General features: G+C 43.2%; 1 protein-coding gene across 1 annotated transcript in view; it reads right to left on the bottom strand.

Annotated features, from left to right (window-relative positions):
- Positions 1 to 18,602, bottom strand: part of LOC126360777 (odorant receptor coreceptor-like) — a 113,147-nt gene that overhangs the window by 21,786 nt on the left and 72,759 nt on the right. Inside the window, exon 5 of the mRNA XM_050007741.1 lies at positions 18,069 to 18,224. Coding sequence (XP_049863698.1) covers positions 18,069 to 18,224 — 156 coding nt within the window. The remainder of the gene's footprint in view (positions 1 to 18,068; positions 18,225 to 18,602) is intronic.

Here is an 18,602-nt window from a genome sequence, read left to right as displayed (position 1 = left end):
TTGATTGCTCCGCCTTTAGGGGCAGTTGCCCACCCCTAGGACAAGAGAATGCCTCAAAACTCTGTCCGCTTCTCTGCCCTCCTTGACAAGGCCGTTGGTGGCAGAATGAGTGGTGACTTCTTATGTAGTATGTCTTCGGCCGCCAATGTTGATTATTAGTCAAAATTTAAGCAGTAGCAGGATTCGAACCCGGGACCCAACACGTTTTGATTATGAATGAAAGACGCTATCCCAAGACAAAGGGTTAATACCGAGCATCAAAACGGATACAGGGATGAGTGAAGATAGGGTTGTCGTAACGAGACTGAATATTCTAACCCTTAAATCCTCCAAATATAAACGAAAAATTTACCTATTTAAAAAAGCAGATAGAAATTCACTTGATGCCTTCCTGAGAGAAACTCTCCACTACTTCCAAGTTAATAATATAAATAAAGACCACACGTGGCTTGAATTCAAAGTAATAGTATTGGCAGCAATTGAGAGATTTATACCAAATTAATTAACAAACGACGGTTCTGATCCTCTTTGGTACACAAAACGGGTCAGATGCAGGAACAACGAAATAAACATGCCAAATTTAAAAAGACGCAAAATACCTAAGCTTGAAATTTAGCGCGGACCTGAAAGCGAGATGCTTATCGCAGTTTCCACTACGAAACTTCGTCTCGAAACATGGCAGAAAATCCAAAGAGATTCTGGTCGTATGTGAAGTATGTTAGCGGCGTGAAACAATCAATGCCTTCTCTGCGCGATAGCAATAGAGATACAATCGAAGACAGTGCTGCCAAAGCCGATTTACTAAAAACAGCCATCAGAAATGCGTTCACAAAAGAATAGGTAGTACATATTCCAGAATCCGAATCAAGAACAGCTGCCAACATGAATAACTTAGAAGTAAATATCATCGGAGTAGTGGAGCATCTTAAATCACTTCTGGTGCAGACTGTATACCAATTAGGTTCCTTTCAGGGTATGCTGATGCATTAGCTGCACACTTAAAAATTATACACAACCGTTCGCTCGACGAAAGATCCGTACCCAAAGCCTGGAAAGTTGCGCAGGTCACACCAATATTCATGAAAGGTAGTAGAAGAAATCCACTAAATTACAGGCCCATATCGTTAACATTGATATGGAGCAGGATTTTGGAACATATACTGTGTTCGAACGTTATGAATTACCTCGAAGAAAACAGTGTATTGACCCAAAGTCAACATGGGTTTAGAAAACATTGTTCTTGTGAAACACAACTAGCTCTTCATTCGCGCCGACCTATGTGGCAGAGCGGTTCTACGCGCTTCAGTGTGGAACCGCTCGACCGTTACGGTCGCAGGTTCGAATCCTGCCTCGGGCATGGATGTGTGTGATGTCCTTATGTTAGTTAGGTTTAATTAGTTCTAAGTTCTAGGTAACTGATGACCTCAGATGTTAAGTCCCATAGTGCTCAGAGCCATTTGAAGCATCTTTATTCGCATGAAGTGTTGAGTACTATTGACAGGGGATTTCAGATCGATACCGTATTTTTGGATTTCAGGAAGGCTTTTGACACTGTACCACACAAGCGGCTTGTAGTGAAATTGCGTGCTTAAGGAATATCGTCTCAGTTACGTGACTGGATTTGTGATTTCCTGTCCGAGAGATCACAGTTCGTAGTAACTGACGAAAAGTCATCGAGTAAAACAGAAGTGATTTCTGGCGTTCCTCAAGGTACTTTTACAGCCCTCTTGTTGTGCCTTCTCTATATAAACGATGTGGGAGAAAATCTGAGCAGCCGTCTGAGGTTGTTGGCAGCTGTCGCTGTCATTTATCGACTAGTAAAGTCATCAGAAGATCAAAACAAATTGGAAACGATGTAGGTGAACGATATCTGAATGGTGCGAAAATTGGCAGCCCTATCCTAAATAACAAAAAGTGTGAGGTCATCCACATGAGTGCTAAAAGGAATTCGTTAAACTTCGGTTACACCATAAATCAGACAAATCTATTGGCCGTACATTTAACAAAATACCTAGGAATGACAACTGTCAACATCTTAAATTGAAAGGAACACACTCAATATGTGTCGGGAAGGCTAGCCAAAGACTGCGTTTTATTGGCTGGACATTTAGAAAACGTAACAGGTCTACAAATGTCTACAAAGGAGACTGCCTACACTATGCTTGTCCGGCCTCTTTTAGAATACTGCACTACGGTTTGGGATATTTACCATATAGTACTGACGGAGTACATCAAAAAAGCTAAAAAAAAAGGGCAGCACGTTTTGTATTATCGCGAAATGTAGGAGAGAGTGTCACTGAAATTATACAGTATTTGGGCTGGACATCATCACTAAATGAAAGGCGATTTTCGTTGCAACGGAACCTTGTCACGAAATTCCAATTACCAACTTTCTCCTCTGAGTGCCACAATATTTTGCCGGCGCCAACCTACATAGGGAGAAACGATCACCACGATCAAATAAGGTAAATCAGAGCTCGTACGGAAAGATATAATGGCTCTTTCTTTCCGCTCGCTATACGAGATTGGAATAATAGAGAATTGTAAAGGTGGTTCGATGAATCCTCTGCCAGATTTAAATGAGATTTGCAGAGTATCCATGTAGACTTACGACAGACTGGGAAAAATGAGCATAAAGTTTCAAAATTACGTTCTCTACTGTATATCACACGAAACGCATGTGATGTCTCATGCAGTAAGGCATTGTGTGTGCATGACTGTTTTTCTTAATCAAATCGTGGAACCAAATCCCTCATATTTGTAAATAAAGAATGTTTTTAATCAAATCAGGTACCAAATCCATCATATTTTTAAATAAAAAATGTGTAAGTCCAAAATTAGCTTTCCGTTGTCAGCACTTATTTGAGATATAGTGTGAAGAGAATTTAAGTTTTTTCATTAACATTCGATTTGTTTGCAACATGCTATCAGAAGATTTGTTACTACTCGTATTTCTACAAATTTCCTTTAACTTAAGCAAAATGCCATTTTTGGCTGTAAAATATTGTACCGATAATGGAAACAGTTTTAGTGTTCCAGAATCAAATTTCCATTCTGCAGCGGAGTGTGCGCTGATACGAAACTTTCTGGCAGATTGAAACTGTGTGCCGGACCGAGACTCGAATTCGGGACCTTTGCCTTTCGAGGGAAAGTGCTCTACCAACTTTTTTTTTTTTGACTCTCATTTTGTTCGTAATTGACCGTTGTATTTGTCCGGTGCGGACGTCCTATGACATTTGCTGAAGTTCATTGTTGATCCATTAACTCATTTTTTTTTATTAAGAAGTTACCCAAGCACGACTCACACCCGATTCGCACATCATTAATTCCGCCAGTACCTCGTGTTTTATGTGTTGTTTGTTAGTATCGTCAGTTTGATAGAAATAAAATAAACTGTCTCTGTTTTAAAATTTATTTCATTTAAGGAGTGTATTAAAGCGACTAGAGTTTCTATTTTGGTTCTGGCCAGACGAATATCTGAAGCTGTAGATTAATTAACGTAACTGATTTTGTGAGTTGTAAGTCCTTCTCGACATATTGGTCGATTTAATACACAGCGCGGGCGTACTGCCAGTTCATTATGACCAATGGGCGCAATATTTCCGTGATCAGACATGTCGCTATCTTCAGGTGCTCTGCCGAACTGAGCTCCTGAGGAAGCGCGCTCAACCCATATGCCTTCCCCCACGAGCTGTTCCCTCTGGGGTTCGCGCTCACAGGCGACTTATCCTTTTCCCCCTTCTGTTTTTATCTTTAGTCGTCCGTTGCAAGCTGAGAGCGATATAGCGCGCTCTGGCGGACGAACAAGGGGGTGCTGGAGAGAGGTGAGGGCAGCACGAGCGTGACAAGTGCCTCGCGAAGTGGTGTGGATTTGGTCGGTGCCGCCATTACTTGCGGTGTGCTGTGGACGAGCCGGGGAGCCTAGGCGCCGGGGGCCCGTTGCTATCTGGACCTGCTTCACTTGGCTGCCAGTTAGGGAATTTACTCTGTCAGACGTGGACTCTTGAAAATGTTTCAAGGTGATTTTCCTGTGCTAGTGCAGTTTTATTTGAACATGTTTTCTGACTTCTATATCTGCAGGTGTGTTTACCCTGAAGTTGTTTCAAGCGCAGTTTGCCGTTTCCTCCTGAGTTCTGAATCCATATTCATGTTTTATTGTGTGGGTCGGGTAATTCAAGTTATCCAGTGGTTCAAATGGTTCTGAGCACTACGGGACTTAACACCTAGAACTTAGAAGTACTTAAACCTAAGGACATCACACACATTCATGCCCGAGGCTGGATTGGAACCTGCGACCGGCCGGCCGGCCAAATTATCCATCACAGGGCTTGAGTTGTATCACTGACATTATTACAATGCTAATCTGTGGTCACTGTGGGTTTGTTGTTTTAGCCTGTCTCAGTAGTTGCATTTAGTGTGTTCCATAGCGCACTATCTATTGCCAAACAGACGTCGTATTCGGAAGCCTCGTTATTCCGCCAGATATTTTCAGGAGAGCTCTGGATGTTCCCTCGACACCGAAAAAGCGATGACTGTAAGCCAGTTTTATAACTGGATATTTTGTGAACTAGTTTTATGGCAGATTTGGATGTTGTGTTGAGATTTAATTGACTTGGGTTGTTCACTTGATATGACTGTTGCCCTGATGTGTTTGTAATTTACATTTTGCGCAACCGGTTGAAATCGTCTCACCGCACTTGAGGGTTAATTGGTGTGTTCTGGGCTTAGTTGTGCTATTTTGATTTTGTGTGCACCCAGTCAGTGTCTGCGCTACACTTGATTGCTTGTGGGCCTTGTCTCTGCTGTGGGGGCGTGAGCGTACGACCTGGTTGGGCTAGCGATCCCCGTTTAGTACTCCCGCAGTCTGTCAGTACACTGCTTGTCCCTCCGCCGGCTGTCTTGCAGTCCGGCTAGCGAGGCATTAACTGTGCCTTCCATTGTGTGCGATGGTGTTATAGGAGCACACTTTGCAAGCAATTCACGTTCAAGAAAAGTTGTATTTTTTGTGCCATCCCTCAGAGACTTTAACACAATTTTTGAGTGTTTGCTTTAATAGCTTGTGCTCTTCAAGCGGTCACCAAATTCTATATTAATGAAAATAGTTTAATTTTGTAAAGAACTATACCTTCGGGTTGTGTATTCAGATTGCTGTATTTCCTACTATTCTTAAATCTTATCTACATCTAATCCCCCCCACAAACCATGGACCTTGCCCTTGGTGGGGAGGCTTGCGTGTCTCAGCGATACAGATAGCCGTACCGTAGATGCAACCACAACGGAGGGGTATCTGTTGAGAGGCCAGACAAACGTGAGGTTCCTGAAGAGGGGCAGCAGCAGTTTCAGTAGTTGCAGGGGCAACAGTCTGGATGATTGACTGATCTGGCCTTGTAACAATAACCAAAACAGTAACCAAAACAGCCTTGCTGTGCTGGTACTGCGAACGGCTGAAAGCAAGGGGGAAACTACAGGCGTAATTTTTCTCGTAATTTTACTGTATGATTAAATGATGATGGCATCCTCTTGGGTAAAATATTCCGGAGGTAAAATAGTCCCCCATTCGGATCTCCGGGCGGGGACTACTCAAGAGGATGTCGTTATCAGGAGAAAGAAAACTGGCGTTCTACGGGTCGGAGCGTGGAATGTCAGATCCCTTAATCGGGCAGATAGGTTATAAAATTTAAAAAGGGAAATGGATAGGTTACAGTTAGATATAGTGGGAATTAGTGAAGTTCGGTGGCAGGAGGAACAAGACTTCTGGTCAGGTGACTAAAGGGTTATAAACACAAAATCAAATAGGGGTAATGCAGGAGTAGGTTTAATAATGAACAGGAAAATAGGAATGCTGGTAAGCTACTACAAACAGCATAGTGAACGCATTATTGTGGCCAAGATAGATACGAAGCCCACACCTACTACAGTAGTACAAGTTTATATGCCAACTAGCTCTGCATATGACGAAGAAATTGAAGAAATGTATGATGAAATAAAAGAAATTATTCAGATAGTGAAGGGAGATGAAAATTTAATAGTCATGGGTGACTGGAATTTGAGTGTGGAAAAAGGGAGAGAAGGAAATGTAGTAGGTGGATATGGCTTGGTGCTAAGAAATGAAAGAGGAAGCCGCTTGGTAGAATTTTGCACAGAGCACAACTTAATAATAGCTAACACTTGGTTTAAGAATCATGAGAGAAGGTTGTATACATGGAAGAACCCTGGAGATACTAAAAGGTATCAGATAGATTATAGAATGGTAAGACAGAGATTTAGGAACCAGGTTTTAAACTGTAAGACATTTCCAGGGGCAGATGTGGACTCTGACCACAATCTGTTGGTTATGACCTGTAGATTAAAACTGAAGAAACTGCAAAAAGGTGGGAATTTAAGGAGATGGGACCTGGATAAACTAAAAGAACCAGAGGTTGTACGGAGTTTCAAGGAGAGCATAAGGGAGCAATTGACAGGAATGGGGGAAAGAAATACAATAGAAGAAGAATGGGTAGCTTTGAGGGATGAAGTAATGAAGGCAGCAGAGGATCAAGTAGGTAAAAAGACGAGGGCTAGTAGAAATCCTTGGATAAGAGAAAGAATATTGAATTTAATTCATGAAATGAGAAAATATAAAAATGCAGTAAATGAAGCAGGCAGAAAGGAATACAAACGTCTCAAAAATGACATCGACAGGAAGTGTAAAATGGCTAAGCAGGGATGGCTAGAGGACAAATGTAAGGATGTAGAGGCTTATCTCGCTAGGGGTGAGATAGATACTGCCTACAGGAAAATTAAAGAGACCTTTGGAGAAAAGAGGACCACTTGTATGAATATTAAGAGCTCAGATGGAAACCCAGTTCTAACCAAAGAAGGGAAAGCAGAAAGGTGGAAGGAGTATATAGAGGGTCTATACAAGGGCGATGTACTTAAGGACAATATTATGGAAATGGAAGAGGATGTAGATGAAGATGAAATGGGAGATACGATACTGCGTGAAGAGTTCGACAGAGCACTGAAAGACTTGAGTCGAAATAAGGCCCTGGGAGCAGACAACATTACATTAGAACTACTGCCGGCCTTGGGAGAGCCAGTCCTGACAAAACTCTACCATCTGGTGAGCAAAATGTATGAGACAGGCGAAATACCGTCACACTTCAGGAAGAATATAATTATTCCAATCCCAAAGAAAGCAGGTGTTGACAGATGTGAAAATTACCGAACTATCAGTTTAATAAGTCACAGCTCCAAACTACTAATACGAGTTCTTTCCAGACGAATGGAAAAACTAGTAGAAGCCGACCTCGGGGAAGATCAGTTTGGATTGCGTAGAAATGTTGGAACACGTGAGGCAATACTGACCCTACGACTTATCTTAGAAGCTAGATTAAGGAAGGGCAAAACTACGTTTTTAGCATTTGTAGACTTAGAGAAAGCTTTTGACAATGTTGACAGGAATACTCTCTTTCAAATTCTAAAGGTGGCAGGGGTAAAACACAGGGAGCGAAAGGCTATTTACAATTTGTGCAGAAACCAGATGGCAGTTATAAGAGTCGAGGGACATGAAAGGGAAGCAGTGGTTGGGAAGGGAGTGAGACAGGGCTGTAGTCTATCCCTGATGTTATTCAATCTGTATATTGAGCAAGCAGTGAAGGAAACAAAAGAAAAATTCGGAGTAGGTATTAAAGTCCATGGAGAAGAAATAAAAACTTTGAGGTTCGCCGATGACATTGTAATTCTGTGAGAGACAGCAAAGGACTTGGAGGAGCAGTTGAATGAAATGGACAGTGTCTTGAGAGGAGTATATAAGATGAATATTAACAAAAGCAAAACGATGATAATGGGATGTAGTCGAATTAAGTCGGGTGATGCTGAGGGAATTAGATTTGGAAGTGAGACACTTAAAGTAGTAAAGGAGTTTTGCTATTTGGGGAGCAAAATAACTGATGATGGTCGAAGTAGAGAGGATATAAAATGTAGACTGGCAATGGCAAGGAAAGCGTTTCTGAAGAAGAGAAATTTGTTAACATCAAGTATAGATTTAAGTGTCAGGAAGTTATTTCTGCAAGTATTTGTATGGAGTGTAGCCATGTATGGAAGTGAATCATGGACGATAAATAGTTTGGACAAGAAGAGAATAGAAGCTTTCGAAATGTGGTGCTACAGAAGAATGCTGAAGATTAGATGGGTAGATCACATAACTAATGAGGAAGTATTGAATCGGATTGGGGAGAAGAGAAGTTAATGGCACAACTTGACAAGAAGAAGGGATCAGTTGGTAGGATATGTTCTGAGGCATCAAGGGATCACCAATTTAGTATTGGAGGGCAGTGTGGAGGATAAAAATCGTAGAGGGAGACCAAGAGATGAACACACTAAGCAGATTCAGAAGCATGTAGGTAGCAGTAGGTACTGGGAGATGAAGAAGCTTGCACAGGATAGAGTAGCATGGAGAGCTGCATCAAACCAGTTTCAGGACTGAAGACCACAACAACAACAACATCTACATCTACGTCATTCTTCTCTATTCACAACAAAGTGCCTGGGAGAGGGTTCAATGAAACACCTCCGAGCTGTATCTCTACCGTTCCACTCCAATAGCAAGCCCTTATTTCTCTTGTTTTGTCGTGATGATCACTTCTCCCTATATAGGTGGATGCCAACAGAATGTTTTCGCAATCGGAGGAGAAAACTGGTGATTGAAATTTCATGAGAAGATCCCGTCGCAACGAAGAAGGCCTTTGTTTTAAGGATTGCCCCTCCAATACACATATCATGTCTGTGACACTGTTTCTCCTATTTCGCGATAATACAAAACGAGCTGCCCTTCTTTGCACTTTTTCGATGTCATTCGTCAGTCGCACCTGGCACGTATCCCACCCCGCACAGCAGTACTCCAGAATATGGTTGACAGCGTGGTGTAAGCAGTCTCTTTAGTAGACCTGTAGCACCTTCTAAGTGTTCTGCCAATGAATCGCTCTAGCCACATTATCCATGTGATCGTTCTAGTTTAGGTTATTTGTTATTGTAATCCCTAAGTATTTAGTTGAATTTACAGCCTTCAGGTTTCTGTGACTTACCGCGTAATCGAAATTTAGCTGATTTCTTATAGTACTCATGTGAATAACTTCACAATTTTCGTTATTCAAGGTCAATTGCCCCTTTTCGCACCATACAGATATCTTATCTAAATCATTTTGCAATTCGTTCTGGTCATCTGGTTACTTTACAAAACGGTAAATGACAGCATCATCAGCATGCCATCTAAGACGGCTACTGAGGTTGTCTCCTATGTTGTTAATATAGATTAGCAACAATAGAGGGCCTATAACATTTTCTTGGGGAACGCCGGATTTTACTTCTATTTTACTCGATGACTTTCTGTCTATTACTAAGAACTGTGAACCTTCTGACAGGAAATCACGAATCTAGTTGCACAACTGAGGCGATATTCCATATGCACGCAGACTGGTTAGAAGACGAAAGGCTTCTTGAAATCTAAAAATATGGATTCAATTTCACATCAGCTGTCGATAGCACTAATTATTTCATAAGTATAAAGAGTTAGTTATGTGTCGCAAGAACGATATTTTCTGAATCCCTGCTGACTATGTGTCTCTAAATCGGTTTTTTGAGGTACTTCATAACGTTCGAATACAGTATATGTACAGTTTAAGTAATTCAGCGGATTACTCCTACTTCCCTTTTTGGGTACTGGTTTGACTTGAGGAATTTTCCAGTCTTTAGGTACGAATCATTATATGAGCGACCGGTTGTATCTAACTGCTAAATGTGGAGATGTTGTATGAGCATACTCTGAAAGGAACCTGACTGGTATGCAATCTAGACCGGAAGCCTTGGCTTTATTAAGTGATTTAAGCTGCTTTGCTACACCGACGATATCTTCTTCTATGTTTCGCATCTTGGCTCTTGTTCTTGATTGAAATTCAGACATATTTACTTCTTCTTCTTTGTAGGAGTTTCGGAAAACCTTGTTTAATAACTCTGCTTTAGTGGCACTGACATCAGTGACTTCACCGTTGTTATCGCGCAGTGAAGGTATTGATTGTGTCTTGCCACTAGTGTTCTTTTTGTATGACCAGAATCTCTTTGAGTTTTCTGCCAGATTTCGAGACACAATTTGGTTGCGGAAATTATTAAAAGCATCTCGCATTGAATTACGTGCCATATTTCGAACTTATGCAAAACTTTGCCAGTCTTGGGGATTTCTCGTTCTTTTAAATTTGGCATGCTTTTTTCTCTGCTTGTGGATCAGTGATCTGACCCGTTTTGTCTACCATGGGGATCAATACCATCACTTATTAATTTATGTTTTATATATCTCTCAATTGCTGTCGATACAATCTCTTTGAAATCATTCTACAACTTTTAAACACTTACATGATGAGGACGGAAGGAGTGAAGATCGTCTCTTAAAAAGACGTTAAGAGCATTTTTATCAGCTTTTTTAAATGTATATACTTTGCGTTTCTTTTTCATGGTTGTAGGTGTTACGGTTTTCAGCCTAGCAGTAACTGACTTGTGTTCGCTAATCTCTGTATTCGTCACCATACAGACTATTTGACCGCGATTATTTGTTGCTAAGAGATCAAGTATGTTTTCGCAACCCTTTAAGCTTCGAGTGGGCTCATGCAGTAATCGTTCAAAATAATTTTGTGAGAAACCATTCTGTACAATTTCGGATGAGTTTTATGCCTCCCAACAGCTTTAAACGTGTAATTTTTCCAGCATATAGAGGGTAGATTGATGTCACCACCAACTATAATTTTATGAGTGATGAACGTATTTGAAATGAGTCACGTTTTCTTTGAACTATTCAACAACTGTATCTTCTGAGCCGGGGGTCGGTAAAAGATTCAATTAATAGTCTAGTCCGATTCTCACGTATCTGCGACGAGAAGGCGGTCCAAGGGAGGCTGTTACGCGCCGGATTCCGGGGTGCTACAGCAAAATTGCACAATCGGACGAACAAGTGGCAACCGCCGCTACACATGGTCGTCGTTTAAACTGCGAAGGATGGCGGCGACGTCTTCGGGCTAAGGAAGCTCTTATGCTTTTCTGTGACCGCCAAAACTCTCCCCCTCGGCATGGACGCTGAGCCCCAGTGGTTTAGGTGTCAAGGTGAGGGGCATGTTGCTAAACACTGCCGCAGGTCACCGCGGTGCGTTAAGTGCACATGATACCCGTGCATGTGATGGACGACGAGACGAGGCGCGAACCTGCAGTCGCTGCGGAGGGCCACATGTGGCCAACTGGCGTGGCTGTCCGTCTTTTTCCATCGACGGCTGCGCTGGAGACAAGGAGAAAACCGAGAAGAAACGAAGATGGCGGCGCCTAACAAAGACGGAACCGAGAGGTGAGAAGGTAGCTTCCTCTGCCCATTGGAGTCCGGAATACCACGCTAGTCGGGGTGGCGCGTGGGACCGGCCGCCGGCGGTGGCACACCTGGCGGTGCAAGCCTTAGGAGGTGCGCGCCATGCTGGAGACAGATGTCCGTGCGAACGCCACAGGGGAAGCGGTGACACCTGCCGCCGCTCCCCTCACGGAGCAGCACAGCGCGACGGACACATCGAAGAAAAACACGGGTGCTGCCGCAAAAACACAGAAACCCATTGGCTCCGAGCAGCTCTGCTCCGATGAGTGGGCTGCTACTGCGATCAAGTTGACCACACTTAAGACGAAGATGGTCTTGACACGGTATTCGCTTGTATGATACCCTCTATCACTATGACTTGTCGCACTCAGCAAGTTATCGGTTACTGATTTCACTATGAGACCCAACTACGGCAAAGAATTTTTTTCCCTTCGCACTTCCCATCTCCCACCCCCTCTCTCTCTCACCCCCTACTTCCCCCTCCCCCTCCCCCTTGCCAAACAAACCACTCTACCCTTCTCTCAATTTTCGACTAACTTTTATCTCCAGATGAGCGCGCATTAATGGTTATTTTTAACCAGACATACGGAATCATGACAGAACCGAACCCGTACCCTGCGATACCTCGCTTTAGTGAAAGCTAACCCTTAGGCAAAGATGGCAGTAGACTTTTGATGTTGGCCATTATGTCGGTGTGGGCGTGGAGGGGCTTCACCTCTGTTTTTATAGAAACCTCAGGAGGCGGCCGGGCCTATTACGTGAATAAAGCGCGCAACAAAAGACACAGCGTAACAAAAGAATGAGAATTAAAAAGGCAAACGAATAGAGCAGTTAAGAAGGCAAGGCATTACAAGTGCCAGAACTACAAATGAAACGAGATCCAGAGATCCCCTAACGTCAAAATCAGTCAGCCACTCAGGAGCTCAGTTCGTAAGCGCAACTGACAAAGGTGACGTGTCTGATCGCCGAAATACTGCGCTCGTTGCGCACTATGAATCAGCAGTATACCCTTGGACTGTTCGATCATGAGGTATTTTATTGGGTTTTACAATACAGTGTGTATGGTTGTCGGGCAAGTTACGTTTTACTGTGTGATGTGTCAAGGCTTGTTCAGCAACAGCCACATTTTCTTTATCACTGCTAGGTGAACTTTTAAACGCAGAAGCAGAAACAGAGTCTTGAAATTAGTCATGTAGCCTAGAAGCTTTTGTATCATTTCTGATTTTTTTGCAGATGTTACTTAATCTAAAAGTAACAAGAATAAACAGTTCACCTCATCCACCAACAACCACCTGTACAGCCAGCCTGTATAACCATAACAATATATATAAATATATCACAACACATGCGTGCAGTAAGGATTTTTAGACTAACCAGAACTATTCCAAAAAAAAAGCAATTGTAATTAGAATTTCAAAAATTTTGCGCTTCCCATTGTATTCGTTCTGTTGATCACTAGTTAGCCAAAGACCATGTTCCACTACCCATCGACTTTTATACTTCTGCAATCGCTTTCTCTTCTGTATAGCAGTATTTTTTTGGTGCATTTTTAGGTTAATATATCCACTATCAATTTCACCCGTTTCCCGATTAAGGTTACGTTTTATAGGTGTACAGGGAGTGTTTAAATTACTAAAGTTGTCATTATCACTGATTCACTATTACGTAAAGCTATAAAACCCATTAATCGATCTTTATTGCACTCAGTCCTCCTTGCTGGCCGGGGTGGCCGAGCGGTTATAGGCACTACAGTCTGGAACCGCGCGACCACTACGGTCGCAGGTTCGAATCCTGCCTCGGGCATGGTTGTGTGTGACGTCCTTAGCTTAGTGAGGTTTAAGTAGTTCTAAGTTCTAGGGGACTGATGACCTCAGAAGTTAAGTCCCATAGTGCTCAGAGCCATTTGAACCAATGCTCCTCACACGAAACAAAATTTGAAACACATGGTACAAGGTTTACCTACGCTACAAAAGTGTTATAGCTACGGTATTGCCAGTGCCACTGTTGTTAGGAAGAACAATGCAATGTTCTTTTATACCGGGCAGGCAGGGGCTTCCAATTAAAATGTCCTCTGCTGTACGGGAATTACATAATATATGTGTACAGGTTGTGACGTAGAAGCGACTACATGGGGAAGCCTGGGTCTGGCCATGAGCCGTGCACGGGTTGTCAAAGCGGTTGAGGCGACCGCTCTGGAAAAACGGATATCCGGGCTCGAGTCCCGGTCCGCCGCAAATTCTCATTGTCGTCATTCTCTTATACAACTGTTAGCTGTTCGTATTTGCAACTGCAAATACATTTCATGTACAGTATTACAACTGTTAGACCCGTGAGGTTTGCAGCAGTCGCTTCGTAAGGACACCAAATGTTTCGACGAGTGCCGACATGTACGAGCAATAGTTTGGAGGCCAACGGCAAACTTTTCGCGACGTAAATAATCCTTAGAGAGAGATGTTACTTAATTCACAGAGTGTAGAAGTCAGAAGTACTTATTTGAAAAGAATGTGAAATGAACAGATTCTCATTCTTTCTCAATTGAAATTGTGAGAATATTGACATTTGAGGTGAGACTGCGTTCGAAAAGGAGAACCCAGTTAATGCTTTAGTTCCTTGGCCAATTCATTATAACCTAAATTACTCTTTAACGATTTACGTAAGGTGAATACTAGTAACTATCAAACAATGTGAAAGAAAGTATTTTCACGTTTTTTATTGTCCTCGAAAAGTGTAAGGAGCAAATGCCGGAGTAACATGCAACACATTATTAGTTACCAGCGACAACATATCGGAAGGGTTCCTAGCGTGCTAGGTGCGTCTATGATTGACACTGTATCCGATAGGGTCACGAGTCATATCCCTGAATCCAACCTTGATTTAGGTTCGCCGTGGCTTTGCTGGATCGTTTAACACGCATTTTGAAAAGAACTCGACAGACTTCCTTCGTAATCCCTGTCCTTGCCGACATTGTACATCGTCTTTGAGAGCTCATCGTTAATAGAAGGGGTCTTATACCTAACGGGAAGCGATTGTCTTATTGTCTTCCCCCGAGCTCAATGGCTTCACTCCTGGCGGTGTGTGAGAATTACGGAATTACGACTTAAATGTATCTTCCCCTTGTAGGCGCCTGCAATGTGTGTGTGTGTGTGTGTGTGTGTGTGTGTGTGTGTGTTTCTGTGTTTCTGTGGTAAATCATGATGCGGGAAGGGACGGGTTTAACCTGTGCCAACACCTGGTCTATTCCTCTCAACTCAAAAGGGAACGTCCGCAGGCAAGAAGCGGATCGCCATTAACAGTGTCAGAGAGTCTGACTCCCAAGACACGCTTCTTTGGAGAGGTCTGGAATGTGAATCACAACGTTGCTGGAAAGTCTAATGCTATAAAGCTTTACCCCAACACCTCTCCTCAGGGATTTGAACAGGTTACTTCAGAACGGAATACAATCTTGCGTTATCGACCTTGAATACGGGATTGCGGAGGTGCGAACTGTGGTTAATAGGACCTTTAACATTATACTTCCTTTCTAGGAAGGCTAGATACAGGTGTCGATGGAATTAGACTAGACTTGGACTGTATCTTTGTTGTTTGCGAGATCGTTCGGAAAAGAGCCTTGTAGCAAACAACAAAGATACAGTCAAAGTCTAGTCTAATTCCATCGATTTTCATGGTCACGTAAGGATATGAACCTCAGTACTTCCTTTAATGCATGAAACGGCGCCTGTAGCTGCAACATCTTGACCTAGGTACTGGGCTGGACTGGCGGAGCTCTTGGCAGCCCTGTGCTCTGATGCCACTGCAGGGCTACTCTTCGGGATCAATCCACCTTGTTCTCCGAGGATCCCACCAGCCCACTGGGGCCCGCACAAGCAGCTGTACCCGTCCGTCCTCTGGTACGGTATTTGGTAAACTGGGTCGCCTCACCATCGCATGGTCACATTCGCCGAGACAATGGCAGAAACGGCGCCCGGGTCTGCTACGGCCTTTGTTACTCGAGGAGTCCATGGGGCATAAAACAGCATCACTGGGGCTAGGTAAGGACTGTCATCGACTGAAACGTCGCTGGGACGAAAAATATAACGGCGTATTTGCCGCAGTCGCTGAGTTCCCAGAGATCAACACCCGTGGCCAATAAGACTGAATGGTTGTAAATATTACTTAAACAATAAAGGACCGTTGCAACCAAGGGCTGCCATCATCTGTTGTACCCATTTCCATCATCTTGATACCTTGTCACATCCACAACCCAAGCCCAGTGCCGTCATACCATTACGATATCCTAGATACACGCATGAGGTGTTGTTTGATGTCAGCCTGTGTCAGGCCATCTTTTCACATTTTTATTCCTATTTAGATAATGATATGCATTTGTCTTGCCAACCATCATCATGCTCTTTTTCTTATTTGGACTATATTTGATTTTCTTGGTCAAGTTACTTTCATGCTTAACAACATGAGAGGTAAGGAGCACCAATGCACTTTTATTTCAGTTCGATACTGGGGAAACCGGCCATTAATTGAGTCTACAAGATCGTCTGTATCTTGCTGCTTTCGGCTGATGGGAATCTCGAACTTCGGCGAACAAACAGCGTTTTGCGTGAGGCAAGCGCGCTAACGGCGATTCAGAAACCGAGATAGCTATTAAAAAGGGACTAAGCACTATTACTAGCTGGCCAGCCTAATATTAGGCTCCGGAAGGACAATAGGGTTCAGCTGGAGGGGCAACCTCAACGTCCTATTCAGACAACACAGAACGGTACTTATGGAAATCTAGAGAGGGGGAGACCTCTTAAGTTACTAACCTGCCACAGCATGTCTGTACGACCACTTGCAGAAATTACTATTTCGTCCCGTTGTCGGACAGCACTCCAAATTTCTAATGTATTGCCACGGCTGTCCCTGGATTAAATTGCAAGCCTCTCTGTGGTCTCTCCTGAAATGAGGGCATACGACGTAGCTGATAGTGACCCTCCCATTAGGATACAAAACTCGGCTGTTCTTTTGGTGCTACTCAAGAGGAGGTGATCTCGTGCCCGCACTAGGTTTCACCTGCACTTACCGCCATCATACAGGTTAAATATTGTACACATACGAATTATAATTACTTACACTCAGCAAAATATAGATACGACACGTAAAGTGCGGCAGAACAGAACTCTTTACAATTAGGCAGCCGAGCATCTCCTTGGCATCTCCCAGCCAGCGATGGCATAAGACTCTTTCTTTTCTTACTTGAAAGACATAAAGCGATAATGATGAGAGGTTCACTGTTTAATCCAAACTGGGATCTACACTGAAGTGATAAAAGTAATGGGATACCTCCTAATTTCATGTCCGACCTCCTTTTGCCCGACGTTGTCCAGCAGCTCAACGTGGCATGGACTCAACAATAGTTGGAACTCCACTGACCGTTGCTGCCTCTATAGCCGTCCATAATACGCCAGCGCAGGATTTTGTGCACGAACTGACCTCTCGATTATGTCCTATAAATGTTCGTTGGGATCCTGATGGGCAATCTGAGTGGCCATCCCATATGCTCGAACAGTCAAGAATGTTCTCCAAACCATTCGCGAATAATTTTGGCCTGGTGATAAGGCGCATTATTTCATAAATAACCAGCTTGAACAACTGCCTTGTTGACAACTTGACTCCATGGCTTCGTGGGGTCTGGGCCACATTCCAAGCGTACGATCAGCTCTTACCAAGCGAAATCGGGACTCTTCTGACCAGGCCAGGGGTTTCCAGCCATCTAGGGTCCAACCGATATGGTCACGAGCTCAGGAGAGGCACTACAGACAATGTCGCTTTGTTAGCAAAGACAGTCAAGTCAGTGGTCTACTGCCATAGTCCATTAACACCAAATTTCGCCACCGTGTCCCAACGGAAACATTTTTCCTACCCCCTATATTGATTTCTGTGGTTATTTCATGGAGTGTTGCTTTTCTGTTAACACTGACAACTCTACGCAAATGCCGCTGCTCTCTGTCGTTAAGTGAAGGTCGTCGGCCACTGCATTGTCCGTGGTGAGAGGTAACGTATGAAATTGGATATTCTCGGCAAACTCTTCACACTGTAGATCTCGTAATATTCCGAAATGGAATGTCCCATGCCTCTAGCTCCAACTACCATTCCACGTTCAAGTTCTGTTAATTGCCCTAGTGTCGGAAGGCTTTTGACATGAAATACCTGAGTGCTAATGACAGCTTCGCTGATGTACTGCCCTTTTATACCTTGTGTACGCTATACTACCACCATCTGTAATGTGGATATCGCTATCCCCAGACTTGCGAAGTTACTCTTCAGATTACTATACGAATAATCCTTCTTGGGTCGTCCCTTTGTTTTTGCAGATGCAAAGAGCCTCAAAATTTCTAGAAAATGGAGTGACTGACTAGAGTTCTGTGAAGCATTCAAACTTTCGTAAATTATTGGGTTACCTTGGAGAGCTTCAAAAAAATATTCAAATGTGCGTGAAATCTTATGGGACTTAACTGCTAAGGTCGTCAGTCCCTAAGCTTACGCACTAGTTAACGTAAGTTATCCTAAGGATAAACATACACACCCATGCCTGAGGGAGGACTCGAACCTCCGCCGGAATCAGCCGCAAAGTCCACGACTGCAGCGCCTTGGAGAGCATTACTTTTATTAAAATGAAGCTTTGGCACAATGTCTCATTAGATTAACCATCACCTACCTGCAGGAGCGTCTGCCTTGACAAAGAGTACGTTTTTCCAACTGTTATCTCCATCGGCTGTGAAGCCCTGAGCATGAAGATGAGCACCGAGCGCTTGAAACGTGCGCTGCCGTCTGGCCAGTTACAGCTGAACGCAGAATTGGTCAAACGCTCGCTCTGGAAAAGGGCAAGGGAAGATTGGATGCTGTGAAATCTACATGTTCTATTGATGGTGAAGAAACAGAATTCAGTTAATCTAGGCATACAGAAATCTTAACTGGATGAGAAATTTAAAAGTTACAAAACTTTTTCCAGTGGTGAACTGACTTAAATAATTGTATGTTTTCCCTCCGCGCATCAGACTGTGTCGCCAGTATTCGTTGAACAAGTAAGCTGACGATTTTTTAGTAAAAGTTCAGTGAGAGTTACTGTGTAGAGAGACATGGAGCAACAAAAACAACTGGACAAAATTTTGATCAACCCTAGCACTGCAACCGACATAGACAGGCTACTTTACACACAAGTGCCTCGAGTCGAAACACCCCTATACTGATG

Source organism: Schistocerca gregaria, chromosome 1 (genome assembly GCF_023897955.1).
Source record: "Schistocerca gregaria isolate iqSchGreg1 chromosome 1, iqSchGreg1.2, whole genome shotgun sequence".
NCBI lineage: Eukaryota > Metazoa > Arthropoda > Insecta > Orthoptera > Acrididae > Schistocerca > Schistocerca gregaria.
This window is presented reverse-complemented; position numbering and strand designations above follow the sequence as displayed.